The sequence below is a fragment of the Urocitellus parryii genome, chromosome 3, assembly GCF_045843805.1.
Source record: "Urocitellus parryii isolate mUroPar1 chromosome 3, mUroPar1.hap1, whole genome shotgun sequence".
Taxonomy (NCBI): Eukaryota; Metazoa; Chordata; class Mammalia; order Rodentia; family Sciuridae; genus Urocitellus; species Urocitellus parryii.
In genome coordinates this window covers 218,013,333-218,033,453 of record NC_135533.1, presented here as the reverse complement: position 1 = coordinate 218,033,453, position 20,121 = coordinate 218,013,333, and the positions used below count along the sequence as shown (strand labels likewise).

The window sequence follows — 20,121 nt, the reverse complement described above, 5'->3', positions numbered from 1 at the left end:
GGACATCTGGCCTGCTTTTGTCCCAGGGCAGTGTGGCACTGGGGCTATGGGGTGCCCTGTACCTGGGAGGGCCTGCCCAGTGACGGGGGGCGGGGCAAGTGGCAGGACGTTGGCCATCGTGACGGGGGCACAGCTGGGGGATGCAGGAAGCTGGCCCTGGAGGCAGGGGCTGGGGCAGCTCGGCTCTGCGCCCGGGGGAGCAGCCCGCCCCATGGGCCTCGCTGCCCGGTGCTGACCAGCTTCCTGGCCCAAGCTCCCGCAGCACTGGGGCGCCCAGGGGGGACGCAGAGGAGGATGGGCTTCCCAGGACCTCCCAGAGGGGGTGAGGCCACAGCAGAGCCCTCTCCTTGGTGGGGCCGTTGGGGACAGTGGCAGGGGGCAGCAGCTGGGGACAGGAGACATAGACCCTGAGGGATAGTAGCCTTCTCCGAGGGGCCGTGGAGCTGGGGCTGTCCCTGGTCACTGAGTGCTCCATCCGCGAGGGACCCCAGTGGGACACCTGCTGATGGGCCCAGCCCGGAGCCCTGGGCACTGTCCCCATGGAGGTCTGCAGGGGGACCAGCTGGAGGGGTCCTGAGTGGGCAGTGAAGGGGCCCCATGTGGACTGTCAGGTGCTGCAGGTGACCATCTCTGGGTCCAGTCCCTGGACTACCATCGGGGGACTGCGGGTTCAGTGGGGCCCAGCGGCAGCCAGGGAAGTCCACGGGCGTCCCCGGCGCGGACCCCTAGGAGGTGCCAGTCACAGACACACGAACACCCAAGGGCCTTGGAGCTGGTCTTTATAGAGGCCGTGGTCCTCTGCTCCCAGGTCCAAGTGTCCACGCTGCCCGGCCCAGGCTGGCCCTACCCTGGGGCCAGGAGGGCCGCTGGTGGCCTGGCCTTCCCTGGGCCTGGCCGGTCCCCGCCCCGGGCTCCCTGCTGCTCTCTTGGTCCTCTGGGGCCCTTGGCCCTGCCGGGTGGGGTCACGGCTCCTGGCTTCGGGGCGGAGTGGACATGTCGGCGTCCTGTGCCCCCACGGTGGCCGAGGTGCCCAGACTGCGTAGCTCCCGCGTCAGCTTCTCTGACACCTTGCGGAAGGGTGGCCGGCGGGAGGGCTCTGCCTCCCAGCAGCTGCCCATGAGGGCGTGCACGGGCCCAGGGCAGCCCTCGGGGGGCTCCATGCGGTAGCCCTTCTCCACGGCCTCCGACACCTCCTTCAGCGACTGGGGACAAGGGGCACGTGAGCACGGGCAGGGCAGGGCCGCCCTGCCCCATCCTCAGGAGGCCCTGCTCACCATCTTGGGGTATGGAGCCCGTCCGTATGAGAAGACCTCCCACAGCAGCACCCCAAAACTCCAGACGTCCGACTTGCTGGAGAACTTCTGTGGGGCCCAAGAGAGGATGAGTGGGGCCCAGGGCTCCTGCGGCCTCCCCTTCCTCCAGGAAGCCCTCCAGGGCCGGCCCCTCCTGGAGGGTCCCCCCATCCAGCTGAGCCCTGTTACCCTTCCCCTCAGAGAAAAGCCCATGCCCACTTCGGAGATGGGGAAACTGAGGCAGAGGGCAGTCTAAAAGGAAAGACCATGGGCCTCCGGCTTGCTGAAGAGGCAGGGCCATCCCCTCGGAGGTTCAGAGAGGCCTTATGCCGTGCCAGGGTCACACAGCAGAGCTGGGACCACGTGCCTACTTTGTGGGACTCTGAAACTCCCAGTTCTGAAGGGGGCTCACCCCATGTTTGAGAGCCTCGGGCGCTGTCCACTTGACAGGCAGCCGGCTTGAGTCCAGCCCCTTCCGCTCAGCTTTGGCCAGGCCGAAGTCACTGACCTTGGCCACCAGGTCCTCGGAGACCAGGATGTTGCGGGCGGCCAGGTCTCGGTGCACCAGCTTCTTGCTCTCCAGGTACTCCATGCCCTCTGCCACATGCCTGGGAGGGGCGCCCAGAGCCTTAGAACAGGCCCACCCTCCCTGCCTCAGTCTCCCCTGCAACGGGGAGCCCACCTGCCCACCAGGAGCCCCACACACAGAGAGAACTGCAGGAGCTGGGCGTTGTTCACCAGGGCCCGGCCGCGGGTGCGGAGGAAGTTCACCAGGTTGCCCTGCGGGGGGAGAGAGGTCGGCTCCAGGCTGCGCGGCCCCGCCCCCTGCGCCCGCCCGGGCCGCACCTTGCTCACGTGCTCCATGACGATGTAGAGCCCCTGGTGCAGGATCACGCCCAGGAGCCGCACCAGGTTCTTGTGCTGCAGCTTCCTGCGGGGGGAGCGTGAGAGCCGTGGACCGCCCCGCGCCCGCCCCCTCCCTCCCCAGCCCGGGACTCACGTCATGACCGCGGTTTCGTCCAGGAAGGCCTGGGCTGTCACGTCGCACTTGATGTTCTTCACGGCCACCTTCTGCCCCAGGTACTCGCCCTGCAGGACAGCTGGGCGTGGTGGGCACAGATCAGGAGGCCACCAGTGATGGGAACAGACAGGCCCGCGCCCCCGGTCCCCGGGCACCCAACACAGCTGCAGGGGCCAGCCCCGTGGCCCTGCAGGCTGCAGATCAGGGCCAGAGACCCCCGGAGCAGGGGTGTGGGCTGCACCCCCCGGGCCAAAGCTGGTCCTCTGGGCTCAAGGCAGGCGACGGTCACCTGCACTCAGCATGCTCTTGGGGCTCCAAGGATGGGGGCTCGGTAGTGGGACAGTGTCCACCTGGCCACAAAGCCAGAAACGTCCCTCTCTGGCCCTGACAGAGGAGGTGGAGACCCTGCCCTCCGCCAGGACGACTCCGGGCAGCGGCATCCTGCCCAGAGGCCTCGCTGGAGCTGAGGGGCTGAGGAGCGGAGCTACCGCGTGGCAGAGGGAAACAGGCCCGCGGCAAGCGCACCTGTCCTGGGAGGTGGGGAACGGGACTCCCAAGCCTCCACCCCACCCGCCCACCTCCAGCTCCGCCCTCACCTCCAAACTCTCCCTCTCCGATCTGCGCCCCCAGCGTCAGGTGCTGCAGGTCCAGGAGCCAGCCGGCTGCAGGGGAAGGCCAGGTCAGGGGTGGCACGGCCCCTCCCATGGGGTCCACATGGCACCCCGCGGGGACACTCGCTCCTGCAGCCCCCTTCCTGGCAGTGCCCACAGATGAGGCCACCACTCCCCCGGCTCGGGACCTAAGCTGGGTGCTCCCCTCAGACCCGCACGCACACCCAGCTTGGCCCTGGGGACTCCCTGTGGGGCCCAGAGGCAGTGCCAGGAAACCCCTCGGTCTCAGGGTCTCAGAGGCTGGGACCACCCTTTCTGTCCTTCCAAATGCCCCACGGGCGTCCCTTCACCCTCCTTTACCTCTGACCACCAGGAACACTCAGAGCAAAACACACAATAAACATGGAGACCCATAAATGTTCTGGAACCTTCCAGGACCCTGGCCTCCATGGGCTCCTCTGCTCTGCGCCCTGCCCGAGGCGGGGTCTGAAGCCATCTGTTCCTCCTCCAGCCCCCCAACTCCAAGTCAGTGTCGTCCCCACCCAGTGCCATGCTTAGCCTGGGAAGGTCCAGTGCTTCCAAGGGCACACTGGCCACTCGGGCACCAGGCTGGAGGGTGGCCAGAGCTGTGGAAGGACCCGGCCTCAGAGTGTGCAGGCGGGCTGGACCAAGCTAAGGCCCAGGTTTCCGGCTCAGATGACATGGTGGGTGACAGGGACACGGCACGAGCTCAATGTGGGGCTAACCTGTGTCTGTGGTACTCCCTGCCCAGGCCACCCAAGTGCCTTCCGTTCCATAGTGCTTGGCACCAGGACGCGCCAGGAGGTGTGTGCAGCCCGCGTCCCGCTGCCCGGGCTAAAGAAGGGCCAGGCAGGCCTGTGTCCACCTACCCTTGGCCAGCTCCTCCTCCGCAGACCGGGTGCCCTGCTTCCTCTTGGGCCTCACCAACTTCGTGCAGATGGCACCCTTGTCCTTGCTGTAGTGCTGCAGAAATGGCAGGGGTGGCCTTGAGCCTGGCCCTGCGCCCACCCCTTCAGGTGGTCTCTGGGTGGGGTGGGCTGGAGCTAGGGGGCCAGAGGGGTTCAGGTGGCATGGCAAAGTTGGCAGGTTTCATGAGAACCGGAAAAAATGCAGGGTGGATTCTGGGGGCCCTGGATTGACCCCAGTTTGGAGGTTCCTGGGGCTCCCCAGAGAAGCCACCTCGTCCTCAGAGGTACAACCAGGGTGACTCGGCCCCCTGGTGGTCCTTGGGGACCAGCCCTCCATCTTTGCCCTGAGGAGAATCCCACCCTGGAGCTCACACCTGCCCGTCTGCCAGGGATGGGAGGAGGCCCTGGAGCCTCCTAGGGACCTGCCCCTGCACCTCTGTATTGGGGATGATGCACTTTGGAGGTCCCTTGTCTGCCCAGCTGCCAAGACCTGGAGGGAGCCCTGGGGTCCCTCTGTGCCCTCTGGGGCCCAGTCCTGATGCCCCAGGGCACCTCCACCATGTCCATGAGGTTGCAGAAGCAGACGGCCTCATCGATGGTGAGGTGCCCGTCGCGGTGCAGCACGCGGTAGTGGATGACGTCGCGGCCGAAGCTCACGCACAGCACGTAGTCGCCGGGGTGCCGCGCCGACTCGCGCACCAGGAACAGCCCGTCCTCGGGGGGCTGCAGCTGCTGCACCGCCTCCTGGCCCGAGATCTTCCCGTGGAACCACCTGCGGCGGGCGGACGTCGCAGCACAGCTGGGGCCCAGCTGGCCTGCGCCCCGCCCCGGGCCCGCCCGCCGCCCGCCGCCCACGCCCACTCACGGCATGAGGCTGAGCTTGGGGTCCGCCGAGAGGGCCTCGCGCTCCCGCAGCGCGCCGGCCGCCAGCAGCCCCTCCTGGCCGCTGGCGTGGTGCTTGGCGCGGTACCAGCTCTTGTTCTGCGGGGGAGGGGCGGGGTGGGCGCCTGGTCCTGGGGCGTCCCCAGCCCCGCGCGCGCAGGTCCCCCGCCGCACTCACCTCGCAGGCCTCCAGGATGGTGACCACGTCGCCCTTGCGGAAGGCCAGCTCCCCCGGCTTGGGGCGCGTGTGCTCGCACTTGGTGATGCACTGAGTGCCCGGGGCCCAGCGCCTCTGGGTGGGAGCAGGAGCGGGCGGAAGAACGTGAGGGCGCCGTGGGGAGCCAGAGGGGGGGGAGGGAGGACAGGAGGGGAAGGAGACGGAAACTGGGAGGGACAGGGAGATGAGGGACTCAAAATCGAAGCAGCCGGGGGAAGCAGAGGAGAGGGCAAGAGGGCTGAGAAACGTTGGAGTCCCAGAAGGGACCCTGGAGGGAAGGCAGGGAAGGCGCTGGAGCGAGGGTCGGGCTGTGGGCCTCCTGCTGGGGTGTGGACGGAGCTGAGGAAGGGCTGGGGACAGAGCACAGGCGCTGGGATACTCACGGTCGGCATCCTGACTGTGATGGGTGGGGGGTGCCAGGCCCCCAAAAGGCGAGAGCTCACCTGGGGAGGGGGCAGAGTCAAGCTCCAAGTCCCGATTCCGGGTAGGCTTGGGCCCCAGGGTCCAGTCCCTGTCACTTGCAGTCCAGGCCAGGTGGGGCACAGCCGGGAGGCACAGATGGCCTTTCAAGGCATCCCGGGTCAGACCCAGGCACGGCCCCTCGGTCCCCTCTGGGGAAGTGATCTTTACCCGGGGAGGCTCCTTAGTCGAGTCACAGCCATACAATGCCAGCCTGGAGACCATGGAGGTTCGTCCTGCCATTTCCCCCAGAGGGAAACCGAGGCCCGGGAAAGGCGGAGAGCAGTGGTCACAGGCAGTATGGGAGGACCGCCTGGCTCAGGCCAGCAGCCAGCACAACGTGTAGGGAGCTTGGTGCCACCTGACCGCGCCTACTCCTTCCTCTTTTCTGGCAGTGGGCAGGGGCAGGGAGGGGAAGGGGGATGAGTCAAGGTCATTACCAAGAACCTTTGACCCTGAGGTGGAGCTGGGCCAGAGGAGGCTGTGCAGCCCTGCTGGAGGAGTAGGGTCCCCTGCCCCAGCCCTGGACAGACCCGTCATGGCCGTTAGGCTGGAGGTCCCCTCTGCCTCTCCCACGTCCCCTGCTGCAGGTGGCCGAGCATTAGGGAGGTTGAGGTGTGGGATCCCAGCTCCTCGGGCCTGTCCCCCACAAGCTCTGCAGCCCCGGGACTGGCCAGCACACTCGTGGGCTACACACAAGCACTAGAGCCCAAGGGCTCCTTCCCGGGGACCAGGGCGCCGGCGTACCGGCAAAGGCGCCGGTCCACCTAGAGACAGGTGCGCACCCTCGCGCACGCGTGTGGATACGCGGACAGACACTCGCCACCCGGAGCTGTGCACCTGTCCCCCGCCCCCAACTCACACACACAACCAACACCTGGGCGCCAGACGCTGGGCCACCCGGGCGCGCAGAGCCCCACGCAGGGCCGTGCACACGCATCCTGGCCACACGCGCACAGCCCTCCACGTGGACGCGCCGATACGCACCCGGGCTCGTAGCTGCGCACGCCGCACCCAGAGACATGCCCCGCCGCGCCCGCCGGGATCCGCTGCCCACCCCCGCCCCAGCCGCGGACGCGCCTCGCGCCGGGACGCGCGCACCCGCGCGCACCCTGGCCCCTCCTGTGCAGCCCGGGGGCCCCCTTCCAGAGCCCGCGGGGTCCCCACCCGCCGCGGGGTCCCTCCTGCCCATCCCCGCGGTCGCGCTCACCTGCTCAGGGGGCGCACCCGGGCTGCGCCCTGCGCCCGCCCCCAGGAGGGCCCCCGCAAGCCGGCTGCGCACCCCGGGGCGGATCGGGTACCACAACTTGGAGCAAGTTATTCGGTTTCCTCATTTTTAGGGGGGAAGGACGGCCAGGGAGTGGGGGTAGCGGGAGGCGCCGCGGCCTGGGAGCCCCCGCGGGTCCTAGCGCCGGCCGCACTGCGGTCTGCTCGCGCGCCGCCGTCGCCGCCGGCCCCTCCCCGCCGCGCCCTCCAGGTCCCCTGCGCCTCCCGCGCGGTCGGGGCGGGGTCCCGGGGCGCACTTGGGGTCCACGACGAGTCCTGACCTGGCGCCCAAGAGCACGCGCCGTCACCCACCCCGGGAAGTGGAGTCGCAGAGCGGGGAGCAGGGGCTGCACGCACGCGTGCACGCGCTCAGGGGTTGGGGAATCATGAGCTGCCCATCTGGGGAGGTAAGCAAGCCGCAGAGCCCCAGGACCCAGGGACGCTTCCCACCCTGCAGTTTCAGCTCCCTCGGCCTCACTTAAGCACCCTCCGCCCAGGGCTGTTAGTGCGTGGCGCCAGAAAACACGAACAAAAGCAAAAGCAGTAAAAATTTCCACCAGCTCCATAACGTCACCATCATGGGCAACCTGCGGGGGAAATTGGGGCGACCAAAGACAACACCTGGAAGCCTCTTGGCGGCCACAGAAGGACCTGCGGAGGCGGGAGGGGCGCTGCCTCCCTCCTCTGGCTACCCCTGCAGGCAGGCTGAGCCACCACCTCCCAGGACAGTTTGCCCTCCTCTGGTGGCCACTGCCCTGGGCCTGGGGGCAGCCCACAGCTCAGGGTTTCTGAGCTCGCAGACCCCGCGTCCAGGCACCCAGTGCTCAGGTCTGATCTCATTACCCCGAGAGACAGGGTCTGGCTCAGAGCCCAGGATGGGACAGGGACCCTGGGGTCCTGGGTGGGGGGACTGTTGGTGCTTCTAGGGGGGAAGGCCACTCCCCGCCAGTCACCTCATGCGTGATTTCACAGAATCTGTCCAAGGGGTCCCTGTGGACAGACCCCCCCCCAGGCAAGGGAGGACATGGTGGGCAGAGGGGGCGGGGACAGCCCTCTGGTGGCCTTGAACTGTCGGCAGTGGTGTCTGCAGAGGGGCCTCCATGAGGGGCCGGGGTCCACAGCTCAGCACCCATAGCTCCCAGAGCTGGTGTGGGAGGCCCAGGGGAGGGCTCCTGGGAAGGGCTGGGGACCCTGCAGCTGTCATCCTAGGGACAGGGGCCAAGAGCGCCCTACAGGACCACCCCCATCTCTTGCCTGAAATAGAGCTGTCAGTAACCGCAGAGCAGCGGAAGCCCCACTGTGCCGGGAAGTCCCCACCAGCCCGCCAAGACCTGCTCTGCCCGCCTGGCTCCAGGCTCGTGCTGTCTGAGGGCTGCGAGATGCCCTAGGCCCCCACTGTGACACACCAGGGACCCAGGAGGAGGGTGGGCAGGGACAACTCAGCAGCCTCTGTGTTGGAGAAGCACCAACGGTCCCCCCCTCCAGGACCCCAGGGTCCCTGTCCCATCCTGAGGGAGGGATCAGAGGAACCAAGTGTGGCACAGGGCCCCGCTGGGCCTGACTCCGGACCTGTCACACTCCTGCTTTACCCGGGTCAGAACCACAGAACCGGTTGCTTCAGCAGGGAGGGGGCTCCCAGAACCCACTCTTCCCACCCCCGGGCCCCCTGCCAGGACTCAGCCGTCCCCTCTAGCGGGGCTGGAAGGGTAGTGGGGCTGCACACCCCACAGGCCTCCTGGTCCCTGCTCCCCAGCTCCCGCCCTCCGCACCCTGTCCTGGGTGGCAGCCTGTGGGCCCCAGGTCAGACATTCTGAGCCCTGGTGCAGGCTGGTGACCCTGCCCCGTGTCCCAGCGGCCAGCTGGGGGCAGGGCTGGGGGCAGGCAGGGCCGCGGTCCATGCCATCCCAGGCTGTGTGGGGAGGGCACGGGGCATTCTGGTCTTCTCCACTCGACTTCCAGGAGCCTGTGTCAGTGGACACAGGAGCAGGAGCCGCCTGGCAGGCCCTTTGCCGGAGGCATCGGTGGGGCCAGGGCTGGCGGCTGGGATGGAACCGACCTTCTAGATGCTGGAATGAGAAGTGGACCCGCACTGGGCCAGGCTGGGGCTCAGGGGCAGAGCAGTTGCCCAGCACACGTGAGGCCCTGGGTCCCGTTCCCAGCACCACCTACAAATAAACAAATAAGATGAGGGTTTGTGTCCATCTAGGACGAAAAAAATTGAAAATAATTAAAGGTATTGTGTCCAACCACAACTTAGAAATAAATATCAAAACAATGGATCTCTACTGAGAGCCAATTCAGGTGGTGTCAGGGACTCAGACTGCTGCGGTCTTGTCATTGTGAATTTTTTTGGTACTGGAGGTTGAACCCAGGAGCCACACCACAGCTCTTTTTACTTTTTATCTTGAGGCTGGATCTTGCTTAGTTGTCCAGGCTGGCCTTGAACTTCCCATCTTCCTGCCTCAGCCTCCAGAGATGTTGGGATGACAGGAGAGCAAGACCGCACCAAATTTCCACCTCTTTTTTTTTTTTTTTTGAGAGAGAGAGAGAGAGATAACTTTTTAATATTTATTTTTTAGTTTTCAGTGGACACAACATCTTTGTTTGTATGTGGTGCTGAGGATCGAACCCAGTGCCCTGCACATGCCAGGCGAGCGCGCTACCTCTTGAGCCACATCCCCAGCCCCAAACTCTCGTCCCACCTCTTGAGCTAATATAGCTGCTCAAGTTCCAGCCATTGCAACTACATTCCGGTCAATAGGAAGCAGGAAGGGGCAGAGAAGGGTGTACTTCCTCCCTTTTAAGGACTCCTCCTGGAAAATCCCAGATCTGTTGATTGAGCCCAGCTGGCGGAGAAAGGGAAGTTGGGAAATGTAGTCTTTACACAGAGGCCAAGGAGGAGGGAGGAAGGAGCTCTGGCCTCCTCCTTCCCGAGCCCTCAGGCTGTGAAGTCCCCGAGGGCCAGACCCAAGCTCGGTGGCCCCTGGGACATCCCAACCTGCCGCCCTCCCGTCCCTGCTGCAGAGGCCATGGAGTGCAGCCGACCCCCCTGCTGTCCTTCCTGGTCTTGCTGCGCGGGCGCGGGGCAGGGGGGTGGCCAGGGCGGGGGCTCCAAGCCCAGGGAGCTGGACAAGGGGAACGGGCCCCAGTGAGGCGGCGTCCGAGTGCCCAGTTGGAAGATGGGAAGCGGAGGCTTGGGGATGCTCCTGACAGGAGGCAGGGGGTGGCGCGGGACACTCACCAGCCGCCCTCAGCGGAGCAGGGACCGGCTGCCCCAGTTAGCAGCCCTTTAAATTTAGCTCCCGCCAGGGGACAGGGGCCTTGGCTCTTTCCAGGAAAAGTGCCCCCTGGCCGGCGGCCCCCTGGGAGGCCGGGCCCTCTCCACGTGCTGCTGAGGGCTTTTGGGTGACCCCTCGGGGGTCTCGGTGGGGAGGCTGCTGTCCACCAGGGGCCCGTCCTCCTCACGCGAGGACAGAACTGGACGTGAGGTTCCCGCCAGCCGCGGGGGGGGGGGGACTGGAGCCACTGCCTCTGCCCACTGCCCAGCGGCCCCTCAGCCTCTGCTCCCGCCTCCCTGTGCCTCCCTGTGCCTCTGCAGCCCCCGACACCCAGCCCCAGGGCCTGGGCACAGGCTTTCCGCCTCCCCCCACGGCCCCGCGTCCCCGTGTCCCTGCGTCCCCACGTCCCCGCGTCCCCGAGGGCTGCTTCTCAGAGAGGCGATTTCTGCTCTTGGTCATTCCCCAATGTCCACCTTCCCCCAAAGACCCTCGTGCCCCTTGGCACCCTCTGCTGTCCAGGCCAGAATGGCCCTCCGGGGTTGTCCCCTGCACGGGAGGCGTGCACCCGGACGAGCGTCCCGGGCTTCTGTGTCCAGGCCCTGGGGAAGGATGCCCGGGACCCTCAGTGGGAAGGTGGAGGAGGCGGCGCAGGAGAGGCCGAGGGCCCAGGCCCTGTCCAGGCTGTCTGGCCCCCCTGTCCCCGAGCCCAGCCTCCACGGCGATCAGCAGGCTCTGCACAGGCCCCGGGGCCTCTGGGGTGGGCCCTGTTTCCACGGCGGAAGCCACCGGTGGCCAGCCGGGGCCGCGGGCCGATGCGACCGTGGGCGTGGACGTTTGGGTCCGGGTGGTCTCTGCGCGTCCTCGTCCTCGGTGCCTCGCCTCCTTCCCTTGGCTGACGAGGCCCCAGGGGCAGCACCCGCCGCCCGCGTGTCCCTGCCATGTCCCCAAGTCGCCAAGGAGAGTCTCTTGATGGATCGGCCGGGCGCCGTCCCCGTTCCTGGAGGTCAGCATCTAGCTCTCGGGGACACTCTGCTTCCTGGGGTCACCTGCCACCCTCCTGGGCACGCGTTTCTGTGCTTCTTCTGTCCCGTGTGGGCAGCCCCCCCTGTGGCCTGCCGACGGGCTCTCCGTCCCCCTGGACTTAGCCTGCGCCTGGGTTGTGTGGGTCTGACTCCCTCTGGCCTCCGGCCTCTGGCCTCCCTGGCAGAATGACATTCTGCAGCTGGACTCCTGGCCCCTGGCTTCTGATTGCCCGGGAGCTGACCGCTGGGCTGTGACCGCCATTCCCTGGGCCCAGCCTCCAGGCTTCTGGGTCGGCACCTTTGTTTGGGGAACGTGCGACCTTCCGGGTCCAGGTTTTCCCAAAGGTGACAGTGTTCAGAGAGCAGGTCCCAGCCAAGGGGACGGGCAGGGCGTCCCCCTCCAGCTTCGGGGGCAGCCTCCTCACCGGCGTCCTGCCCTCCTCCCGCAGCGCTGCCTGCCCGCCTCCGGGCTCCTCTTCCTCTTTGTCTTCCTTTTTACTTCTGGTGACAATTCCTCTTTCACCCAAGCCTTCTAGTGACACTTGGGTCACCAGATTTTTCAAAGTTCCAAGACTTCTTTCGGGCTTTTCCGTCACCCCTCTGCATTTCTTTGCCTCAACATCTGTGTCCTGGTTGTGGGTGGACGCCCACCTTGACTGCACCTTGGTATGTGAGGCTGAGGACGGGCCCCAGGGCCTGGCACATGAGGTCCGCGCTCTCCGCTGAGCCCGCCGCAGCCCCTCTTTTGCTTTTTATAATTATTATTATTTTGGTCTTGGGGGTTGAGCCCAGGGGTGCTTCACCTCTGAGCCACATCCTCAGCCCTTTTCCATATTTGGTTTAGAGACCAGGTCTCACTAAACTGCTGGCGGCCTTGACAAGTAGCTGAGACTGGCCTCGCCCTTGCCATCCTCCTGCCTCAGCCTCCGAGCCGCGGGGATGGCGCCCGTGCTGGTACCAGCTCTGGCCCCCTCCCTGCCCTCCGCCTGCTGGGTCCCTGGCCTGACCTTTTCTGTCCCGCTGACGGGTTCTCACCAGCCTGCAGGGCCAGGCTGCCAGCCGTCTCCAGCTTCATAGGCCAGGGGAGGGGCAGCTGTCCACACCTGCCACCATGTGCTCAGGGCCAGCTGCCCCTGAGGCCGGCCCGCCTCCCTGGTGCAGAGGTGATTTCTGCTCCCTTGACATTCCCCAAGGAGGGCAGTCTTGGCGATGGCCGAAGGAAGGGTGGTCGGCACACGCCGGCCCAGGACAGGCGTAGGTGCTGGGGACGTGTGTGAAGGGACTCGGGCAGGAACAGTGGCTCAGAGGGACACTGGTGTGCAGGTGTGGAAAAGGATCTTTAAATGGGGAGACTCCAACTGGGAGGCAGCGCCTGCCGTCCCTGCTGCTCTGGAGGCTGAGGCAGGAGGATCGCTGCAGCCGGGAGTTTGGGGCCAGCCTGGGCCACTCAACAGGGAGGGCCAGCACAGGCCGGCCAGGAGGGGGCCCGGCCAGGGAGGAGCCAGCCGGGAAGGCCCTTCATAAGCCGTGAGGGCCTCCGCGTGTCCGTCCCGTCCCGTCCCTCCAGACGTCCTAGCAGAGTCCGTGACCGATGCCTTGGAAATGATGTGGCTGTCCCCAGGAGGGGAGGGCTGGGCTCTCCGGGCACCTTCATCCGTGCTGTGCCCAGCCCTGGTCACATCCCACAGCCAAAAGATGGGACCAGCCCAGTGTCCACCAGGGGGCCAGTGGACACAGTGTGGTCCACACACACCTGACCAGGAGCCAGGTGACAGCTGCAGTGTGGAGGGACCTGGGGACCTGGTGCTCAGGGAGAGCCGGACACACAGGCCACAGCATGTGACCAGGGACAGGAAGTGGGTCATGGGTGGGGGGGCAAAGTGAGTGCTCATGGGATGAGGCCTCCCCTTGGTTGGTGGAAGGTTCTGGAACTAGACAGTGGTGACGGCTGCGCCACACTGAGTGCCTGAAATGCCACCACGTGGCGCATTTTCAAGGGGCTGAATTGGTGATTTTCAAAGAAGGTGCAGGATCTCCAGGAGAACCACGTCCGGAGAGTCGATGCAGAGAGCTGGCAATGGGCAGGAGGCCAGCGGAGGAGTGAAGAGGACGGGCCACGCGTCACCCACGTGCACCCAGAGAGGACAGCTGCTGGGAAGGGGAGCTTCACAGGGTTGACCCATGTGTTTCCTTTCTTCCATTTTCAGATTTTTCAGAGTTTTTAACAGGCAAACCCCAATTCCTCAGGAAAATTTACTTGTGATAAAATAGAAAATGGGCCGTCTTCACGGCGCCCAAGTCATAGCTCAGTGACAATAAGCACAGTCACAGGGCTGTGCCGCCGTCCCTGACGGCCATCTCCAGAGCTTCCTCACCTTCCCAAACTAAAACTCTGTCCCCACTAACCTAGCTCCATCCCCTCCCCAGGGACTGGCTCCCACCCTGCCACTTCCTGTCCCTAGGCATCTGGCCAGAGGGGGACGTCCTGTGGGTGGATCCTCAGTGTGTCCTTCGGTGCTGGCTCATTCCACTGGGCAGAGCGGCCTGAGGGTCCATCCAGCTGCGGGTGTGTCAGAACCTCCTCCCTCTTCAAGGCTGTGTCGTACTCCAGTGCGTGGCAGGACCACGCACCCTGTCCATCTGTCCATCCCTGCATGGCCCCTGGGGCTGCTTCCTCCTTCCTGCTGTTGGAAATCGCGCAGCTGCGAGTGCAAGTCTCTCAACACTGCGCTTCCACAACGTGGGCCACCCGTGGGTCAGCCGGAGCTGGTCCCAGGCTGCTCTCTCCCCAGGGCACCCTGCGTCCTTGCCCCTGCCCGCGTGGACTTGCCGGGCCGGCCGCGGTGCGTCTTCGCGGCTCCCTCTCCGCGTCCGCGTGACCTTGCGCTCGAGCCCAGGGACGCGCCTCTCTCCCGGCCCCGCCCACTAGCGCGTCCCCGCCCACTCGCCGCGTCTCCTAGCAACGCTCCCGCCGCCGCACCGCGGCCGTCCCCCGCCCTCCCGGATGCTCCTCGCCCCGCGGCCTCTGTGCGCCCCGCAGCCCGCCGTGGGGTCCCCGCCCGGGGGACGAGGGCAGGGGCGGGAAGGGCGGTCGCAGCGCCAGCCTCCAGGCCCCGGGCGCCTCCGTCGGGACCCCGCCGCGCTAGCCCCCGCTGGGTTCGCTGTCGCAGCCTGAGTCCGCGCCGGGAGTCGCTAGAGGGGCCGTTAACTCTCCACGTGCTGCTGAGGGCTTTTGGGTGACCCCTCGGGGGTCTCGGTGGGGAGGCTGCTGTCCCAGCCATGGCGACCAGCGACGTCTCCTGGCTCGGGAGGCGCCCCATGTGGGCGCTTGGGCGGAGGGCTGTCCGCGGGGGTGGAGGAGCGGCTCCCGGAGGCCGGCCGGCCCTTGGCTTGCCCGTGGCCACTGGCCACCATCCCCATCCCAGAGACGTGGTGTTGGCTTGAAGAGTTATTTATTCAGCTCCCCCGTGTGGACCTGGGACCATGAGGTCCCACCCAGACCTCCTGCTTGCAGTCACATCTAGTGTAATGACAATGAACAGGGTTAGTGGCAGGTCCAGGAGGTCAGGGAGGCTTCTCTGAGGAGGTGACACTGGAGCAGAGGCCTGGGGAAGGGGAGGAGCAGGAGCCAGGGGAAAGCTCATTAGGCAGGGGTACCAGTATGTGCCAAGGCCCTGGGGCAGGTCTGTTTGGCTCCTAAGGATAGTCTGAGTGGTGGGTCTGCAGCAGACTGACAGGGCGCAGTTGGCAGGTGGGGGGGGGTCTTTATTTGGATCTGCAGTTCTATCCTGAGCACCCTGGGCCCCCCAGGGCTAAAGCAGTGACCGTTGCAGAGGCTGGAGAGAGAATTGGTGTGACAGGCTTTGCTGGCACATTGGCCATGAGGGCCAGGCCCCAGGAGGTGGGGAGGTCAGCCTGGGAAGCTGGGTGAAGGGCCTGTGGACCCCGAGGTGGGAGGGAGCGGAACCCTGTGCAGGAGGCGCCGAGCAGAGGGGACAGGGCCAAGGTGGGGGCTGAAGGAGGTCCGCCCCAGGACCCGGCCATTTGGGCCTGCAGCAGGGGTTCCGTGAGGGGAGGACCCTGGGCAGAGCAGAGTGGCCTGGCCTGCCTTCCAGGAGGTCTGAGCCCTTTCCAGTGCCTGACAGATTCCGTGTGGCCTGTGTCCTCTGCTCTGCTTCTCCAGGGCCTCCAGCTCCAGGTGGGAGCCTCTCCCCGGCGGGGCCCAGAGGGGGTCCGGCTGATCTCCTGCCCACTCCTCTGTGCCCACCACTGTCTGTGTGTGGTGCACACGCCACTGCCCACCCACAGGGCCACTGCCGCCTTGCCCACGCCTTCCTCCCCAGCTCCCTGCCACTGTGACCAGGTCTCCTCATGTGAACCCTGGCCACCCTCTGAGGTTAGTGACGAAGATCTGGGGAAGCCGTGGGGAAGTTCTGTGTGGGCAGAGCCTCTTGCCAAGCTCGAGTGCCCACCCCTGCCGGGAAGCTCTGGGACCTCCCAGCCCTCGGCCTGCAGCAGGGACCAGGCCAAGAGCTCGGGAGGCCTGAGGCAGTCCTGGGCTGAGGGACACACATAGCCAGTGTTTCCTGGTGTCCAAAGGGGCCCCTGCATGGGCAGAGCTCAGGGAGAGAGGTGGGGGGCCCAGTCCCAGGGCCCTGCAAGGCAGGCGGAGGCCCAGTGTTGGTGGGGGCGCTTGAGCGAAAGGAGAGCACGCCACACGCGGACGAGAGGCGCCTTTATTCCCCACCAGCCTCCAGTGGCTCCCGAGGCCCAGACACGGGCCACACACGGGCCGTCCCTCAAACGCACAGAGACGGAGTCAGAGCAGTCGCATGACCACAGGCCATGTCTGCACAGAGGGACTTGTCATCCTCGACGCCATTGGGAAAGAAGAGGGAGGGGTCTGAACGGGGCAGGGTGAGGACCGGGCAGGCGGTGTCCCCAGGGCCATGGGACAGCCACACTGGCCCCGCGTTTTCTGGGCTGGAGCCCTGAGGGAGCACTGGGGACCACCTGCCTCAGGCCCTGGTGGGACAAAATCAGGGGGAACCCAAGGAGGAATCCAGGCCTTGCGGGGGTGACAGAGCCCTTGACAGAGCGGCCCCTGCAGAAGGCACTCGGGAAGGGCGGTGCTGGGTGGGAGTGGCTGAGGGGCACAGGTCTTCCTGGGGCTGTGGCCTCGTGTGCTTTGGCAGCACCTGCCTGTCTGTGGCCCTGCCGGCCCCAGGCTGCCCAGCAGGGTGGGGTGGGGCTGAGGTCCTGGGGCCCCTGCACACCTGCTCCCGCCCCGCCCCCCACGTGCAGCCCACACTCTTGTGCAGAAAGCGGGTGAAGCCACGGGACGCCCCTCTGGCTCACTGAGCCGGCCGCTGGTGGGCAGCGGGCTGCTCCCAGGGCCTCGGGCAGCTAAGTTCCCAGGACAGTGAGACCCAGCGCGGCGGAGGCACAGACCTCACTGCAGAGGAGGAGGCCCTGTCCGCCGCGAGGCCTGTCCAGGTGAGCAGAGGCTCAGGCCAGCCCCGTGCCCCCCTGGCGGCCCCGCTTCCTCTCGCCCGGGCCCTCCTCGGCCAGGCCCGCCTCCCGGGGCCTCTTCCGGAAGCGGGCCCCAGGCCTGCTCCTGGGCGGCAGCCGGTCCATCCCGAGGACCTTGTGGATCTGCCGGAAGGCCAGCATGCGCAGGGCGTGCTGCGGGCGACCGGGGCGTCAGGACGCTGCTCCTGACTTGCGCCCCCTTCCCGCCCACTGAGCGGCCAGCGCAGAGGAGCAGCTTGCCAGGGGCCCTGCCCTGTGCCAGCGTCCCCTCCTGCCCGACTGGAGTTTTGCGGCACCAGGCTTTTCCCACAGCCTGGTCTGCCGGCGAGGGGCCAGCTGGGAAGGCCAGGCCAGGGCGCTGGGTGTTCATGGGCCGTGTCGTGGGGTGCTCAGGGCAGTCCTGCCACCCGGACCACCTCCTCTGCCCAGCATCTCGCAGGGGGAGGGACAGGAGCCCCGGGCTCGCTGGGGGTGCTGTGCAGGGCCCTGGTGGCCCTGGCCCTCCTACCTGGGCACTGGCTGTCACGTCCTCCCGCTCCTGGAGGCTCATGGACCCAAGGACGTCCCTCTGCTCTTTCTCACAGGGATCCTGGAGCCCAGGCCCATCTGTGTGGGGGAGGAGGGGCAGCAGAGTGCCAGGACACCTGGTGAGGGACTGTGGGGACACACGGCGGACCTCGGCCACGCTGAGCAGCCCGAGGGCCTGCAGCAGGGCCTTGCGTGGGGGGCAGGGTCCTCCAGGCCCCCAGGCAGGCTGGGCCCTGAGTGTGTACAACCCTGTGGACAAACAGCTCCCTCCCACCGCGCCCGCCCACTCAGCGGTGTCCTGTGTCCCTGAGCGCTGTGCCCTCCCGGCCCCTGCCCCGGCGCCTTCCTCCTGGCTGCAGGGCTGTCGGTGAGCTCACACCCAGCCCACTATCTGGTCTCAGCTTTGAATAAAGTATCTATTCAAATAAATTTGCATAGGGCAGGCGGCTGGCACCCGGAAAGCTCCGCAGACAGACCCCGCGGCTTCCAGCCCTGGCCCTGGGCCAGCTGCCCCTGCTCTGGCCTGTCCCTCTCCTGTCTGGGGCGACCCTGGCCCTAGGTGTGCGCACGGCCCTGGGCACCCAGCCATGGTCTTGGGCTCTGCTGCTGCCCACTCCAGCCTCTGTCCAGCGACTGACCTGTTAGGAGCGCACCAGCTGCCACACACTCCAGGACCCGCCGCACGGCGTCCCCAGGGCCCAGGGACCTGGATGCACTGCTCAGAGCCTTTTCCACCAGCAGCTCCAGGGCCTGGGGGCGGGAGGGACGCACGTGCCCTGGGGACCCAGACAGCCCTCTTCCACCAAAGCACTAGCGCGTGGGCTGGGAGACTCCGGGCCCTGGGACCCGAGGACCTCGCCCGTCTTCCCTCCTGCCCACCCCTGGGAAGCCGCCAGGCCTCTGCCACCTACTGCCACGGCTGCATGGCTCCGCCTCTCGGCCTCAGTTTCCCACCTGCAGCGTCTGGGCCACAGCAATGTCACAGACACGCTGAGGGACAAGGCCCGCTCAGCACTACTGAGCCTCAGTTGGGGTCCACCCCCAGGGCTAGGGGCAGCCACCACCCCAGCCTCTGAGGGCAGGGTGGGGACGTGTGCGAGGTGGTCTAGGACATCGTGGGGCTTCTCCATTCACAGGGTGGGGACACACGCAGGGAGTTCTCCAGTCGGGAGCAGGCCAGGGGCTAGTCACGAGCGTGACATGGCCTGTGACTCCCAGGGGTTGGAGTGGACGGTTCCTCTGGACACTGGCAGACACTGGCCCTGCTTCTGGATTGTGCCGAGGGGACGGGACGGACAAGGGCTTCCTCGGTACTGGCTCAGGCCAGGAGAGGGGCGCATGCCCCCCTCAGAGCTGGGGTGGGACAGAGATATGCCCGCCACCTCCCGCAGCACCACATTAGCAGTGAAGGGCTTAGAAATGACACTCGTGCCACTTCTAGACACTGATGGGGCGGGGCAGGGGGACCAGGGAGGGGAGGGTGCAGTGGAGCCACAGAGACAGGCACCTACAGCCGGAGGAGCCTGTGCTGGGCGGCAGCTCCTGGCCACTGAGGCCTGGGAGTCGCTGGGGACCTGAGGGTCTCGCTGGGGACCCAGAGGCTCTTCTCTCCCTACATGGGACGGACCCAGGGTCGAGCCAGAGCTGCAGGCCCCCCTTGGAGCAGGTGGCTCAGCACCACAAGGCCAGGACAAGGCCCCTCTCCCTGCCCTGATGCCGGGAGGGTCCAGGCCCCCGCCACCCATTTCCCTGGTGCGCCCACGTTTGCATGTGCCCTGGCCTCGCCTGCAGTGTGGGTGCAGGGTGATGAGTCACAAGCGGCCGTGGCCCAGCCCTGCCACCCTCAGACTGCCTCAGCTCCGGCCGCCCTTGGCCAGGTGCCCCGGGAAGGGACACTTTCATCTGGGAGAAGGGAGGCCGGGCTGTCAGGGCTACAGAGCCCTCGGGGGGTGTTTGGGGGGACCGATGGCCTTACCCAGGCTGGCAGGGCCCCCCAGCTGGGCACACGCCGACGGAGGTCCTGTAGGACCCTGATGACAATCACACACGGCTGCAGGCTGCTGGCTCGCGCCTGGGGAGGAAGCCACGGTCAGCTCTTGGGGACCGGATGTGCTGCCACAGGGTGGGGGACGGCTGACTGGAGGGGCAGTGGCCCTGACTGGAGGGCGTGGGCTGGAGGGACAGGCAGGAACGGCACCCAGGCAGCCTGGAGGGCGGCGGGGCAGGGCTAGCCGGCCCCCAGTGCACACAGGCCGCAGAGGCAGAGCGTCCAGACCCGGGGCGCCGTCGCTCCCTCCCCGTTCCCAGTCCTGCCCACCAGCCTGTCTTTAGGAGGGAAGGGGCTCCAGAGCGGAGCAGCCCCTCATGGAAGTGCTGAGCCTCCGCTGAGGCTGCTGGCTGGGTGGGTGACCTGGCCCCGTCCGTCCGGCCCCAGGCCCCTGACCTGGAACCACTTGGCGTGACGGAGGGCGGCCAGGGACTCCAGGCACCTCTCGGGGCTCAGGACATCTCCTGGGTCGGGCTGAGGCTTCTCTGCTCCTTCTGGAAGGAATGGGAGAGAGTCCCCGAGGGAGGTGAGTGGGAAGGTGCCCGTCCTCTCTGCTCCCGCCTCGGAGGGCTGCGTGGACCTGGACGGTCCATTCTTGGGAAATACTTGGCTCCTCTTGGATAGTCCCGCAGGGATAGGGCAGCGACCCCAGAAACCACTGTTGCAAACCCCGTCTGTCCAGGAGGGGTGCTGCAGGGGGCTGGGGTTCAGGGTGGCTGCTAGGTCCTCTCCACTAGCCAGGTAAGGTGCAGATGGGAGGCTACAGACTGGGCCTGTTTCCGGAAGCTTCCAAATGCACCACAGAAAGGAGGATGGGGTGGGATGGCAACAGGTCTGGTCACTGACCCTAACCCCAGGCTAGGGAAAGGGCAGCCCTGGCCGGCTCGCACCTCAGGACAGGTACAGCCTTGCCCTCCGTGACTGCCATGGACCCGTCTGCCCATCACGGCAGTGACTCCAGGGGGCCCCGATGGGACTCGGGGGGAAGAGAAGGGGTCTCGGGGCTGGCCTCCCCCCACTGAGGAAGGCAGTGGCCT

General features: G+C 66.7%; 2 protein-coding genes across 6 annotated transcripts in view; both read right to left on the bottom strand.

Annotated features, from left to right (window-relative positions):
- Nucleotides 1–962: 962 nt before the first annotated feature.
- Matk (megakaryocyte-associated tyrosine kinase) lies at nucleotides 963–5,654 on the bottom strand. Of its 2 annotated transcripts, none has more exons than XM_026404376.2 (13): nucleotides 5,583–5,654; nucleotides 5,336–5,395; nucleotides 4,914–5,027; nucleotides 4,719–4,834; nucleotides 4,406–4,625; nucleotides 3,815–3,908; nucleotides 2,910–2,975; nucleotides 2,293–2,392; nucleotides 2,139–2,223; nucleotides 1,999–2,072; nucleotides 1,705–1,900; nucleotides 1,275–1,361; nucleotides 963–1,202 (listed from the first exon to the last, which is right to left on the bottom strand). In XM_026404376.2, exons 1-13 carry the CDS (start codon nucleotides 5,652–5,654, stop codon nucleotides 963–965), a joined length of 1,524 nt encoding a protein of 507 aa, XP_026260161.1. The 2 variants fall into 2 exon arrangements, with proteins under 2 accessions (XP_026260161.1, XP_077651972.1); XM_077795846.1 differs by having other exon boundaries at nucleotides 2,148–2,223.
- A 10,043-nt stretch (nucleotides 5,655–15,697) lies between these two features.
- Zfr2 (zinc finger RNA binding protein 2) overlaps nucleotides 15,698–20,121 on the bottom strand; it is a 37,250-nt gene continuing 32,826 nt past the window's right edge. For 3 of the 4 annotated variants that reach the window (XM_026404438.2, XM_077796626.1, XM_077796627.1), the window contains exons 14-18: nucleotides 19,481–19,578; nucleotides 19,013–19,108; nucleotides 17,676–17,787; nucleotides 17,018–17,115; nucleotides 15,698–16,662 (exon numbers count right to left, since the gene is read on the bottom strand). In XM_026404438.2, coding sequence (XP_026260223.2) covers nucleotides 16,486–16,662; nucleotides 17,018–17,115; nucleotides 17,676–17,787; nucleotides 19,013–19,108; nucleotides 19,481–19,578 — 581 coding nt within the window. In that variant the 3' untranslated portion in view covers nucleotides 15,698–16,485. The remainder of the gene's footprint in view (nucleotides 16,663–17,017; nucleotides 17,116–17,675; nucleotides 17,788–19,012; nucleotides 19,109–19,480; nucleotides 19,579–20,121) is intronic. The other variant, XM_077796625.1, reaches the window with a different exon arrangement.

Bases quoted from the DNA above. Each gene is read 5' to 3' on its own strand.
- Matk (XM_026404376.2), bottom strand. From the start codon at position 5,654: ATGGCAGGACGAACCTCCATGGTCTCCAGGCTGGCATTGTATGGCTGT. The intron at 4,626-4,718 runs GTGAGTGGGCGT...CGCCCGCCGCAG, and splicing joins CCCAAGCTCAGCCTCATGCC to GTGGTTCCACGGGAAGATCT. The intron at 3,909-4,405 runs GTGCCCTGGGGC...CCATTTCTGCAG, and splicing joins ACCTCATGGACATGGTGGAG to CACTACAGCAAGGACAAGGG.